Source organism: Montipora foliosa, chromosome 7, assembly GCF_036669935.1.
Source record: "Montipora foliosa isolate CH-2021 chromosome 7, ASM3666993v2, whole genome shotgun sequence".
Classification (NCBI taxonomy): Eukaryota; Metazoa; Cnidaria; class Anthozoa; order Scleractinia; family Acroporidae; genus Montipora; species Montipora foliosa.
In genome coordinates this window covers 24,735,382-24,749,357 of record NC_090875.1, presented here as the reverse complement: position 1 = coordinate 24,749,357, position 13,976 = coordinate 24,735,382, and the positions used below count along the sequence as shown (strand labels likewise).

At 39.3% G+C, this 13,976-nt stretch overlaps 1 protein-coding gene across 3 annotated transcripts in view; it reads right to left on the bottom strand.

Moving 5' to 3' along the window:
* The window catches only part of LOC138011514 (tudor domain-containing 6-like), a 36,293-nt gene that overhangs the window by 19,035 nt on the left and 3,282 nt on the right, over positions 1-13,976 (bottom strand). For all 3 annotated transcript variants that reach the window (XM_068858554.1, XM_068858556.1, XM_068858555.1), the window contains exons 5-11: positions 10,897-11,373; positions 10,239-10,368; positions 9,643-9,788; positions 8,060-8,224; positions 4,136-4,744; positions 2,965-3,174; positions 1,689-2,000 (exon numbers count right to left, since the gene is read on the bottom strand). In XM_068858554.1, the coding sequence (XP_068714655.1) occupies positions 1,689-2,000; positions 2,965-3,174; positions 4,136-4,744; positions 8,060-8,224; positions 9,643-9,788; positions 10,239-10,368; positions 10,897-11,373 (2,049 nt within the window). The remainder of the gene's footprint in view (positions 1-1,688; positions 2,001-2,964; positions 3,175-4,135; positions 4,745-8,059; positions 8,225-9,642; positions 9,789-10,238; positions 10,369-10,896; positions 11,374-13,976) is intronic.

The window sequence follows — 13,976 nt, the reverse complement described above, 5'->3', positions numbered from 1 at the left end:
TTCAAATTTGCCAACCACAGGAACAAAAGACTCTTTGTTTCGACAGCCAATGAAGCTCTGGTTGGCACATTAATGACAATTGGTGACGTCAACGACATCTTCCCAATAGATTTCTTTACTAAAACATAATCTAAAAGATTCGCAACCAGGGAAAAGTAGTAGACCTTACGTTTTCGGAAGGGATATTTTTTGCAATTTTTGGCTAAAAGGTCACCTGGAAGATTCGGATGAGCGAATAGTTTGCTGGGAAGATATCAAAAGGTAACCTTCAGCTACAACAGGTATTTCTGAAATGGAGATACCATTGCCTAAAATTTTTGGACACTTATAATACCCCATTCACACCAACACGACATGTTTAATTAAACTGGGTTTAACAAAATGAAAATTAGTCACAGAAAAATGTAGGACTGGTTTTTCCAAGCTTTGACCCGTCTGTGCTAAATTTGTAGTCGACAAAAGCCAGTAAACATGATTTAAAAGGAAAACACTTTAAACCGTGTTTAACCAAACATGTTTAAAACATGCTTAACGTTTGGTGTGAATGGGGCGATAAATTTTCAGCTAAGATATTCGAACAGATCAAATTCTTCTAGGTGATAAAAAAAATATCTCTAGACAGTCTTTTCACATTACAAGGGGCCTAAAAAATGTCTCTCAAAGACTTTTGGCTAAATGTTTTGGTTGAGTGCCCTCGAAACTTGGTGGCATAATTTCGCGTGTAATTATGTTGACTGTCTCTTAGCAACGCCATGCAAATAGCTACCACATTAATTTCTAAAAATTGGAAACTCAAAGTGGACCAAAGATATAAACTTTAACTTAAATGCTGACAAACTAACTGCTTGGCAACGAGCGAAATCAGAGTCGTGGGTAGGATTCGAACGTACGACTTCCGTAACCCCGGTCGGATGCTCTACCCATTGAGCTACTAGAACCCCTGGGGTGCTACAATCTTGGACATTTCAAATGGAAAATGAAAACCACCCCTCCCCTCAATTTCAATGATGAAAAAATGACGGCCTTCAATTGGGAGCTTAATTAAGCACGCGACGTTTTTCAGACGCGGACGGCAACCGGAAGTGAGATGTTTTCCCTTTTAACTTGTACTCCGGCACACAACCACATTTAGATTGATAAGTATCTTTTCTCCATTAGAGATGACTAGATTAGAAATCTGGAAGGCATTACTGTTCTGGCGTGTGAAATGTTCACTCCCTTTGACATCCCCGGCCGTCGCAAAAACGTTGCGTGCTTTAAGTTCCCCACTGATTTTGGGGGGGAGGGGGAGGGGGTACTAATTTTTCATTTTATTTTGTCCAAGATTGAAGGTCGTTTAGCAAGGTCGTGAATGGACAATGTGCCCATTTTTCAACGGGCTCTCTACGCCCCGGAAGACGTTTCATTAGAAGCTGGTCACCGGCGGTATACCGCCGTCTGTTTGTCAGAAATTTGTCTCTCATCGCCGGCCACTCTGCCTTGATTTTCACTCAAACCCTTGTAAAAGATAAGAGTGACTGCTGCTTACATTGATTAGCCCAGTCATCTACTGCAAAAGTTATTGGAACCCATACTACGGGCGCATCACCATCCTTTTCACCTTCAAATATCAATACTTCTGCACCAAGCGGAATTGATGTTGAACGCAACTTCGCAGAAAAAAATACCTTTTTTACGAATAGCCTCACCTTCACTTTTTTCAGGCTTGAGATTGGCAAGTCGACATCTCACAACTTGTCCAGGCAGAGATAGAAACCTAGCTTCCAGCTGCTTAAGATTTTCAGGAGAAACCCATTCAGAACTTCCAAAGTCCAAATGGAACACTTGAAAATCCACTAATTCACCGTTGGGCGGTCCTTTTTTCTCTTCCTGTACTCTTCTTAAGTTTGTCACTAGTCCACGGTACCATCGCCCGTCCTCACTGAACCGAGCGCAACAGTAGTCGCCAACCTGAGGCTGATAACTGTTGTCTGATTTGCAGCTTTCAAGATACGTATCACCTAAAGAATAAAGAAAGATGCTATCTACTGCATACTATCCTGAAGTTCATTGGTTGGTTCAGAAGCACCTAATTACACATTGAACGTAAATTTAATCAGCAGGTCTCTCAGTCTAACTTGGTAATGCTAAGGCATTTGTATAGGGCACATAACATATAATCAATTTTATTCGAGATAGACCACCAACACCGAGGGTATTCCTCCTACTCTTCACGAACAGTAGCGACCTTGAGCGACCTTCAGATCGGAGTACGACGACGGCTTCGAGTACGAGTTCTCAGTTGTGAGCACGCGCAGTTCAAAAATTTTCGTCCTTAAAAAGTAATGCGCGTGCCCAGTACAGAAAACTCATACTCGTAGATACTCGTAGTCGTTGTCGTACTCCAATCTGAAGGTCGCTAATTTGTAAGTTCTCTCACGTCCCACACTGTTGGGTTGTGACAAGGGGCCTACAATTTATAGTCCTTATCAGAGAAGACTCGAAGATCAAACGAAAAAAACTTAAAGCTCTTGCAGATGAAATTACAAAGACAGCACAAGTTTTCTCCTCAGGTATTTTTAAGATACTAGTGCCACAGACCGGCGGTTTTGAACCCGCGATCTCCCGCACGAGAGTCCATACATAAATTTGTCAGTCAGCCGTTCATAGCGAGAATATAAAGATACATCTTGAGCGCATGGTCGGGGCCACCAATAACAAGAGAGACGAGATTATTTTCAGTTTAGAGTTTCACTCTGAGCTTCTGGCGTCACAAAACAATGAACTTAACGAGAAATATAATCGTTGAAGCACGTTTCTTTGTCGTCAACTGCAAAACAAAGTTAAGCTATTGTATTGGATGAACGTGAAACAATGAGAAGAGTGATAAAAAAATTGAATGGACGTTCTCTGGCTAAATATATTAAAAACTGCAAGCTGGCTGCAGAGTATAAATAATCGAGCTACGACTGTGTAATAACTTACTTTCATAAAACTTGTTGAGATTATCCATCAAGACATCGAGAATGCCTGCGTCTGGCGTGACAAGATGAACGTAGAATTCACTCGGGCTCACAACATGAGACATGAGCATCTGAAGACAAATAGGTCCATCCACAGGTGGGAGCTGTTTTTCGATGAAGGAACCCTCAAGACCTGGTGTAAGTACGGGCTCTTGAAGCTTTGTAGCACTGTCTGCGTCAATACAGAGAAGACGACTTACTGCACGACACCCATCGTTTATTGGTGAAAAGCTGGATCAAGTGTTTGACATAAAAGATGGGCAGCGCGCTACGGACTGATGACTTTTAAGTGTTCACAAAGGAAGGGGCGTCGAAAGGGGGGTACAGGCTTTCCAATGCACGATTATCAAAAGTGTAAAAACAAAAATGGAGCAGCAAAGGAAACCAAAGGAAAACTACGGCGACTTGAACAACAAAATGTACCGATGTTCAAAAAAAGGAGCTAAATCGCAACAAAAAGGGGAGTTTCATGAATTTCCTTGAAACAAGAAGGATTTTTTACTTTCCCTCAAAGGATAACAGCATGAACATAAATCTCGCATTTCTGATTGGTCAATGATGAATGCATAAGCAGGTTAAGCTTGGTTTTCACTAGCGACGGAAACATAAGAGCGCTTATTACACCGTGAAAACGGGCCTGACGCAAGAATAAGCACAAGCACAGGGATTTTTTTCGTTTCCTCGTGCTGGCGTATATGCTTGTGTTCGCTTGCGTTGCGTGAAACTGGACGTAACGCGAGCCCAACGCAAGCTGTGATGTTCGTCCAATGAAAAAGACCCGTTTCAGATTCCACTCGCAGCTCCGCGTAAATCGTGTGTTTGTCCTTGCGTTATGGTTAGCTTTCACTTGACACGAATCTCTTATGCTTGCATTTATGTTTGCGTTTGTGCTTGCGTCGCTCGTGAAAACTAAGCTTTATAGAGTGCATTACGGAAGTTGCGATGTAAACACAGCGACGGATTAAGTTTGTGGAGTTTATAAATAAAAATCGACCGAACTTGCTCGAGTATTTCGTGATTTATAATTACTTGTGATGTTTTGAAAGTTATCAAATTGCACTCGACGGCGGCTCTTGAAATTCGTGCCCATAGACCACGAAATGGACTCGCGTTCACCGATTTTCTATACTTACTATCATGTACAACATGTTGCAGTTCAATGAGATTTTTACAATCCTCTCCGCTCATTTTTTCCTGTTCTTCATCTTCCAGCCTTCCTTCCTGAAACATGTTATCTCTTCCTAGCAATGTGTGATCTTTAACCACAGAACCACTATTTTCCGAACTAATTGTTGGGCAATGTACAACAGTATCTGTGGATGAAATTAAGTTGCCTATCCCGGCACAGTCGCCTGCCTTCTCATCATTCTTGGAGCATGTTTCTTCCTCTATCTTGCTCTCAATACTCACACTACTTACACTTCGAGTCAAAGAGTCCTTGTTTGTGACTGATAAGGGTTTTGAACTAGTTGTAGACATACTATTTTCATTGTTTGCGATTGCTGACACAATCCTCTGCGCCATGCCAACATTGATCATCATCTCTGTGATGCTATAATGCAAAGAAGGAAGACCTTTGACAACACTCTGGTGCTTTTGTTTTGGGCTTTTTGAAGGAGGAGCATACAAATCGACGATAATGAGGTCATTGGTTTTTGTTGGATACGCCTGGAGTTGTTTACCGCCAACAGTTTTTCTCAGCCAATCAATTGATTCTTGACTCCAAAGTGAAGATGTAACCCCTGTGGAAAAAAACAACGTGGAATGATGCGAGTCAACCTCGTCCCCAGGGTCTCCATTGTAGAGACCCTGAGAACGAGGTTGTGATGCGAGTATTCACTACTTGCACAAATTCCATAATTCACCTCTTCTACCCCACTAAAAATTGCATAGGCATTGTTTTCGATTTCTCTTGGGACATCTTCCTGTCCCAGGAGAAATTGAAAACAATGATTATGCAAAATATTTGGGGGGTAAAAGGGGTGTATTATGGGATTGCACAAGAAATGAATGTATCTCATACCACTCCCATTACAGCGCCAACCTTGTTCCCCTCAAAGAGTCTATCAAAGACAATTCACTACTTGCACAAATCCCACAATACACCTCTATTACCCCCAAAACGTTTGCATAACCATTGTTTGCAATTTCTCCTGGGACAGAAAATGTCCCAAGAGAAGTCGAAAACAATGCCTATACAGATTTTTGGGGGGTAAAAGACGTGTATTATGGGATTTGTGTAAGTAGTGAATTGAGTGGATTTTTAGTATCATGAGTATTTTCCGTCGTACAACACACAAAAGAGTAATTAGAAGGTCAGATTTGACTTCTGTCAGAAGCTTTTGAAGTTTTCCAACTGTGTCCGGTCATAACACTAAAAAGCGACATTGTTATTGAGTTTCAGTCTTCACTTTCCACCACCTTGGTATCAAGTGAATCACTAAAAAAAAACTCCCCTTGCTATTTGTAAGATATACCTCTTAATAACCGAGGTCTTCGCGCTTGGGCCATAAATCAACGGGAAAAACGAGGATCCGTAACTTTTAGTACAGGCCGAGAAAACCAGATTAGTATAATATTTGTTATATCTCTGAGGTAATCAGGAGCGCGGGAAAGGAAACAATTAAAGATGAAGTCAAGCGGAAGTTTAACTGACGCAAAGAATGCCGCGTCAAAATCCGAAAAACCAATGAATCTTCTTGGCTGTTTGAAATAGTCGCTTGCAAGATTCAAACGGTTTTATTAAACCAATAGACCACAAGTTTCTGTGGTTTATAGGCATAGTAAGTAAAAGTAAGTAAGAACCTTTATTTGACTTCGAATTACAGATAGCAACCAATTATGCTAATATCTTCGAAGAAATAAAATAATATATAAAATAAACTAAATAGACTAAGAATTATTGTACATAATAAATAAAGACATATTCACATGTATGTAATAATGTACAATAATGTACAATAAATAAGATATAAAGTTAAGCTAAATTACAAAAAGGACAACAATCACGATCAAATTTAATTTGATTTACAGCTAGTTTAAATGCATTGGTCGTAGGAGCGGTTCTAAGTGAGTTAGGTAACGAGTTCCAGAGTTTAGAAGCAAAATAACGGAAAGAATGTAGGCCATAGGTTGTGGTATTAACGCTGGGGACATTGAGAAGATGTTGGCCTCATAGGTTATAAGTAGTATCTTTGACGTTGAGTAGATTCTTAATATATACAGGGGTGTTACCATTAAGTGCTCGATAAGCGAGAGTCAACATATCATGTATCCTGCGGTCTTGTAAACAAGGCTGGTTAATGTAGTCTAATAATTCGTCATAAGTGCTATGAAGGTCATTGAAGACAAAGCGGAGGCATCTCTCATTAATTTTCTCCAGTTTATCTACATTCTTTTTGCCGCAATGAAGCCAGATAACGGAACAGTAATTAAGACGCGATAATATAAATGATTCATATAGACGTTTCTTGGCACCAGTTGGTATTAGACGTTTATGTCGTTTAAGCACTTGGAGTTGATTACTGACTTTGCGAACTAGTCCGGATACATGCTCATGAAAATTTAGTGCATTGTCAATCGTTATACCCAGAAGTTTCATGGAGGAACTCAACTGCAGGTTCCTATTCTTAAGTTGCAATGGAAGATCTTCACTATTGGATCCAACCCACAAAGAAAGACATTTGTCGAGGTTAAGACCCATGCCATTTGACTGAAACCACTCGGAGGCATGATAAACCACACAGGATGTTGGTAGAACACGAGAAGAATTATTCGTAAATCACGAGCCGCAGTGTTCTTCTAACATTCCAAGTGGTTTATCATGCCTATAAACCACAGAAACCTGTGGTCTATTGCTTTTATATAATAATTCAGAAGACGCGCGATTTTTCCATGAGTTTACTGACACAATAAAACATAGCTGATTGACCAATCAGAGCGCGCGCATTGATTTGGTTATTATATAAAAGTTTATAATGTATCATAAACGACAGAAAAAACTTGCTAGATAATGTTTTATCAAAATTCCAAATTTAGCCGGCCCTACTGTAGATTTAGCCAATCGCAATTAATTTAGCCAATCACATATATTATTATACCCGAGAGATATAATAATGTAGGTTTATGATTCCCACTGAAGACTCAGAAATAACAAATTCATTGGTCTCAAACAGAAGCTCAAGACCTTAAAGCGATAGACCAATTCGGCTAACTCAATGTTGTACCCAATTCAAATCTCTCGGGGTTAAGATTCTTTGTGTGTTGAATTTGCATGACAATGAAGCATTCACATTTAAATGATATGGAAATACTTGGAACAAAAAGCTTTATTCCCAAAAGATTTGAATTGGGTACAACATTGAGTTAGCCGAATTGGTCTATTAACTCTGGTTCAGAGCTTGGGTTTTTTTAGTTTAAAAATTTCCTTAGAGTGGTTTTAAATTGAGTGTCGAAAGTAATTAGCGAATTGCATTGCTTTTGCATTACTTTACTCAGTGATTGGTTCAAAGTTCTTGCGCCACTTTTTCAACAAATCAGAAGTAAAACCAAAACCAATCGTGGCTCGCGGGTACACATTTTCCCGCGCTTTGTGTCGGCTACGCTTAACTGCTTCGAGTTTTGATTGGTTTACTCGATTGTGTCTGAACTTTTTGATTGGCCAAAGTAATTACTTTGGTTTTGGTTTTACGACACCCGATTGAAACTCGTTCTATTTGGATGTACCATAGCTCGTACATTTTCCCGCGCGTGCGGCTTCAATTTTATTTTTGTCCACATTTAGACATAAAATTAGTCTGAGATTTCAGCCGTCTCCTCCCTAACCCTAGCGGGCACGAGAGACTTTCTCTCCTGCACCCCCTAGGGTTAGGGAGGAGACAGATAAAATTTCAGACTAGTATAAAATTGGTGTCCAAAAATCCCCAGCCTTGTTGAAAAGAAAAGAGTTGCAAGTTACACGCTTTAAGGTCATGTTCTTCTGTCTCAAGCTGATTAACTTAACATAAAATATACACATTAAAACAGCATGTGTACTGTAGTACTGATTTACAATGTACCTGGTGTTTTTTGTGATGTTGGTTTAATAGGTCTCACACCTGACAAGGCACAGCACATTCCTTGACAAGGAAGCTTGGTAAACTTTTCTTCAAGTGGTCTCAAACGAGAAAGACCAACTTTGTCACGATTGCCATCATCAACAGAAACAACAGACACTATGGAACCTAACAACAAATGGAGGGTCAAACTCCATAAAAATAATAAAGACACACCATAAAACATGCAACGACAATTGCGAATCAGCAAACTTAGCAAGCCCTTATGTTATTCCCTCAATCAATCAATAATAATAATAGTTATTGTTCAGTCACTTAGTCCATAAGTCAGCCCAAATGTGCAGTTACCCTGTTATCAGTCACTTTGTCAGTTTTGGCACCCACCTCTGCCAGTCTGTTAGCTAAGGTCAACTGTAAGTTCCTTTGTCAGTCAAATGGTTAACAAGTCATCAGTCGTTCTGTCACTCGTGGCATCCACCTCTACCATTTAGTCTGAGCTAAGGTCCATGTAGCAAAGGCTTAGACTAAATGGGATACTTTGGAATTGGATGTCAAAATTGGACCTGCGTCTAATTAGATGCACTTCTGAACGCAAGTGGGTCAATAACATATTCTTAAAGTCCCTGTGTTATCAGATTTGGCCAAAGAAACTGGTTTGAGGAGCACAGGAAAGCCAATAAAGCACTAAGTGAGTCAACAATCAAGTAAAGCTATGATCCTTGCAGTTATGAATGCACTTTTTAGCAATTGCATATACATGTACAATGTAGAAGCCTGAAAAATTCAGGACTTAAATAGGGTTTGAACTCTTGACCTCGTGATGCCGGTGCAACGCTCTAACCAACTATGAAGCCACTGATGTTGGGAGCTCGTCATTTGTAGCTGGTCAGGGAGCTCGTCATTTGTTGCTTAAGAAGATGAAGGTGGAACAGTTTTGTCCCACAAGGTGGACAATGGATACACTTATAGATCATGAGATGAACTATTCCACTTTCAAAAAGGAAGCTCAGGTAACAATAGTGTAAAGAAATAAATTCTACATAGGCATCTGTTCATGATTGAGACATAAGGTAAATAATGTTCAAGGTTTTATTGAATGAGAAGAAAGGGATTTCGGCTCAAGCAGCACTGAGGATTCAATTGTGGGCCTTACCCGGTCAATTTCCCAGCAACAAATTTAATCTTATACAAAGCCATCCAGTCCAATGGAACTGCAAGGCACATGCAACCTTGACCTCTGCCAGAAAATTAATGCTTTAATTCTGTTCCATTTACTGGCAAAACAACATAAAAGAATGGACCAAGAGGGATTCTGGCATGCTCTTGCCTGGTTGTTACAGTTGTACAGTAGGTGTGCCAATGATTATTTCTGTCAGTCACCCAGTCAGACACTGAATCAGACAGTTACATGTAGTTGATAAGCAAGCAGATCAGTCAGTCCGTTCAAACCAGACAGTTTGCCAGTCTCGCCATCCCGTTGTTTCATTGGTCAAAGGAAGAGGTGAAGTAATGGTAACAGAAAATCAACTCTACAATAACTTACACATCAAAGAAAATAGTGTAGAAATCTTTAAATTATTGCAAACCTGTCTGAGATTCATCCACAGCTATCACTTGAACTCTGTACCACGTGTCATCTTCAGAAAACTTTGCACAACAGAAGTCACCCTTTGCAGGGGCTATTGCCAGACCTCCCTTGTAACCTGCAGCTCCTAATCTAGCATAATGCATGCTGAAAACAGAAAAAAAAATCCGAAAGGCAATAATAAGCAATTGCTGAATATTTTGTTTTGTTGTTAAGGGGTAATGTTGTCACTGTTCAGTCTACAGCTGTACATTGTATTACCATCTATGTAATGTTTTAGGCCTCTGTGCTTGGCGTAAATATCCTCAGGGCTACCAGTAGCTGAAGTGGTCATTATGAGTGGTTGCCTAGTTTTTGCTGCTAGTCTTCAAGAGGTATCAATGTCCTTGTTGACCTACCATCTCCGTGTGGTTTTAACTCTGTGCTTGGCTAAACAGGGTGTATGACCTCAGTACTTCCTTATGTTGCCATAGGAAGTACAGTGTACATGTACAGTTATAGCTGTTAAGTCATGATGTTAGTTTTCTAGAGGTATTGAATGATTAATTATAAAGCAATGTCCTCAGTGTGTAATGTAAGTACAAACGAATCCCTTACCACATTTCTTCCATTAGAAGATCTAACTGAGTTCCAATGGGTTGCACCCACAATTCCCAGGGGCTCACAACTTCAGTGATAATAACATCAAGCTTCTGGCCATTCTTGAAAGGATAAGAGACCAACCGCACTATGGATTAAAAGAAGGTTTGTGAAAACATGTTTCATTATAGGTAAACCTTTGAGCACAAAATTTCTGGATTTTAAAAGTGCATGCTGCATAAAGATCATTCTTCTTGTTTCATACTTGACCAAGTTCAGAGTAATGTTACTTTTCCCGAACAGGAGTTCATGGAGGCAGTGTGACCCAGTGGTTAGGGTGCTTGCCTTGAGATCCTGAGATCCCGGGTTCAAGACCTGCTCTGACCACTTGCTGACTTTGATCCTGGTAGTCCCTGGTTCAACTTCCTAGCTGCACTTGTAAATATAGCCAACTGGTTTGCCTACGGCCAGTTGGGATTCTTAACAGTTGTTGTTATTGTTCTTTTCTGTCATTTCATTAATTGTGTTTCACTGGCCCTGAAAAGCCCCTAAGGGGAACGGTCAATTAAGTATGCATTGCATTGCATTGTATTGTATTGTATTGTATTGTATTGAGGCATGGCTAACAATGCAGAGTGGGCTGTACAACAGTTTTAGGATCAACATTTACCGGTACCTTTTGATGGTGTGTTGTCAGCTGCCATCTTTGCTTCTCTTGTAGAAATCCTAATGTCTTGAATAATATCAGACAATGCACCAGTAGAGGATGCTGATCCTCTTCTCTTGGAACTCTTTTGTACCCTTGCCAAAACCATATCCTCTGTTGGTGATTGATTAACACATTGTTTAATCGGTTCAACATCAATTAATGAGGATATCACATTAATTCCTTCTTGACTATTTTGAGCTTCATTGGATAAAACATTTGAATTGCAGTTGGCAGGCTCAGTCTTGTCACTACATATCCTAGCATTTGCTGTTGGTGTGTCTGCTGACTGAAGATCCTTTGGTGAGTTGACAACATCATTCTTAGGCCCTGGAAGTTCTTTAGTTGGTGACACTGAAGAGGAACTGGCAGGTTGTGAGGATTCCAAGCTTCCTTGTTCAGTACTCACTGTAATCTCTTTACCCTCACTAAAATTCAATACATCATCTGAAAAGTTTTAAAGGTAAGTCAACTAATTTACATAGATCCATAACATGAAAATGAATAAACTAAAAAAAAAATTCCATTTTATTAGCTGCTCTACTTTGAGATCTACATGTATCATATTGTTCATAACCTACAAGATCAATGGACATTGGCTAAAAAAGATGCAGTCAGATATAACAAACCATATCCAATAATACCACAAACACCCATGCATACAGCCTCACCATAGCCAAGGTCATAACTTCCCTTTTACATGTTATAACTAGGTTGTACAGTACCATGCAAAAGTAGGTTGAGAGTCTCTTTCGAGTCTCGATTCTCGGCTCGATCATTGATCCTCATTTCTCATGAGGATCAAGGATCGAGAATCAAGGAAGAACAATAATATTGAGAATCCAGTCGAGAATCGAATCGAGAATTGAGTTGAAGAAATCGAGAAATTAATGAGCTTGTCGCTTGACTGAATCCTCTATAGACTATCAAATAGCACCAAATGCAACTGGGAATATGAATGAAAGATACATTAAAGCCTGCCAAAGTTTTTCGGAGAATGTTGTTTGGAGTAACACAGAAAACTGAGTGACTTTAGTGCTCTTTCGAATCCAGTTTCTATAATTGGGAAAAAATCACAACGAACGACACAATTAGACTGCTAAAAGATCCCTATGTTTCAAAATGTTTCAATGCAATTGTGGAGGAGATAATTATTCTTTGGCCGCATGATCAAAGCGTACTGGACAATTACACAGACTGTAAACAGTCTGACACTATCGTGGAGGTATTTGTTCACTCGGTAGGCTTCTAATCGATAGACTGCGTGATCCACCCCACAATCTAGCTGTAACCTAGCTTGTTAGTGAGAATTACTTCGGCAGTTCGGTATTTCCAAGAGAGAAAAGTGTTTGAAATTCGCATGAGGGAATTTTGCGGTAAAATTAGTTTGGGTGCTCTTTACATCGGAAGAGTTAGCTGGACGCAACTGTTCGAGTAAGAAAGGAAAGATGCCTTTAGACAATGTACATTTGTAAACTACAAAAAACAAAGGTACATTTTAAAGCTGTACCCAAGTCAGGCATCACAGAGGGAAAAAAAACATGTGTCATTGCTATTGATGAAAACGTATGCGTTTGGCGCCACAAAAAGAGTGAAGAAGAGTGACTGTGCTGTTGAGTGCAAGGTGTAGATTTCAGTTCTAGGGTGTTTTTGATGTTAGCTATTTAAGTTTTTTACCTTGTCAATCTACCTTCCTATCTTGGAACCGTCACAATGTAAAGCCATTGAGTAGTTATGAAAATAAAAGTTGATACTTTAATATTGATTTGCCACATCATGTCCCGCTTTCCAAGGCGCAAGCGATTGAGAATGAGAGCACACTAAACAGCTTGAGGTTTTCTCAAGTCATCCAACTCCTTTTTTTTACATTCCCAATACTACTATGTATATCTTTTGAAGTAATATAAATTAATTTTTCTAAAGAAATCAACACCAAGGAGTGAAACCACTTATTTCAATGCTTCTCACCTTTCTTTGATGACCTGCGTAAGATTTGGTAAAGTGACACTCGCATTAGCTTAATTGGTAACATATCATTTACAAAAAAAGAAGAAGCAGAGAAAAAGAAAAAAACACCATGTTGCCCTCATACAAACTCCCAACTCGAGTTATCAAAAGTTGCATTGGATGGAACAGCTTTTGCTACACGCACCGTACTTTTCCAGCAAAGAGGCTGTTCTTGGTTCGCTCATAACGCTTGTTGCAAGAAAGAAACCTGATACTGGTGAACAAGTCTAGCACTGAGATGACTTATTGCTGAATCGATCATTACTATAATTTTCCTTCAGATATGTCTGTAAACAGCGTACCTACACTTAAAAGGTTTTATAGTGAGAGTGGGAGAAGTTAATTAATGCATTAATATAATAATTAACTTGATAACCTTGAGTAGAAAAGCCATTGTTTTTATTTAATTTACTCATGTGGCACGAGTATTTGTTGTTGTTGTCTGTAAAGTTATGACAATAATTTATCATAATTTTGTAATTTGTCTGCTCTTTTTGAAAGTCAATCAATAAAAATTATTAAAATATATATCTATAATTTCCTTCACATGAAGGCTTCATTCCTCATGGCATTGCATTGTAATGTTGAAAGAAGAAATGCTAAAATACATGGAGAATTAAGGAATCACAGTAATGATAGCCACTACCTCGTTTTCTTATTAAACAGTTCCTGTTGTTATTTAATCAAGGAGTAACGCTTTCGTGAAAGTTGAATCAAGTACGAATAATTGACAAGGTTTCACAAGTTTCAGTGATTTTGCAAGAATCGAGTGTGGAGCATCGAGTTGGATTTTGAGTGAATAGAGTCTCGATCCTCTACTCGATTCTTGATCCCTGATTCTCGTGAGGATTGAGTCAAGACTATCAACTTACTTTTGCATGGTACTGTATGTTGCAAGCACAAGGTTGCTGATCACACTAGGATAGGGTTGGCAAATACTTGAGGGAACTCAGCTTCAGTTCCCTCACCTCAGCATCATTATTTTGATTTCAGATTTAATAATATTGTGGTTTCAGGGAACCATGTAGTGGTAAGTAGTTTGT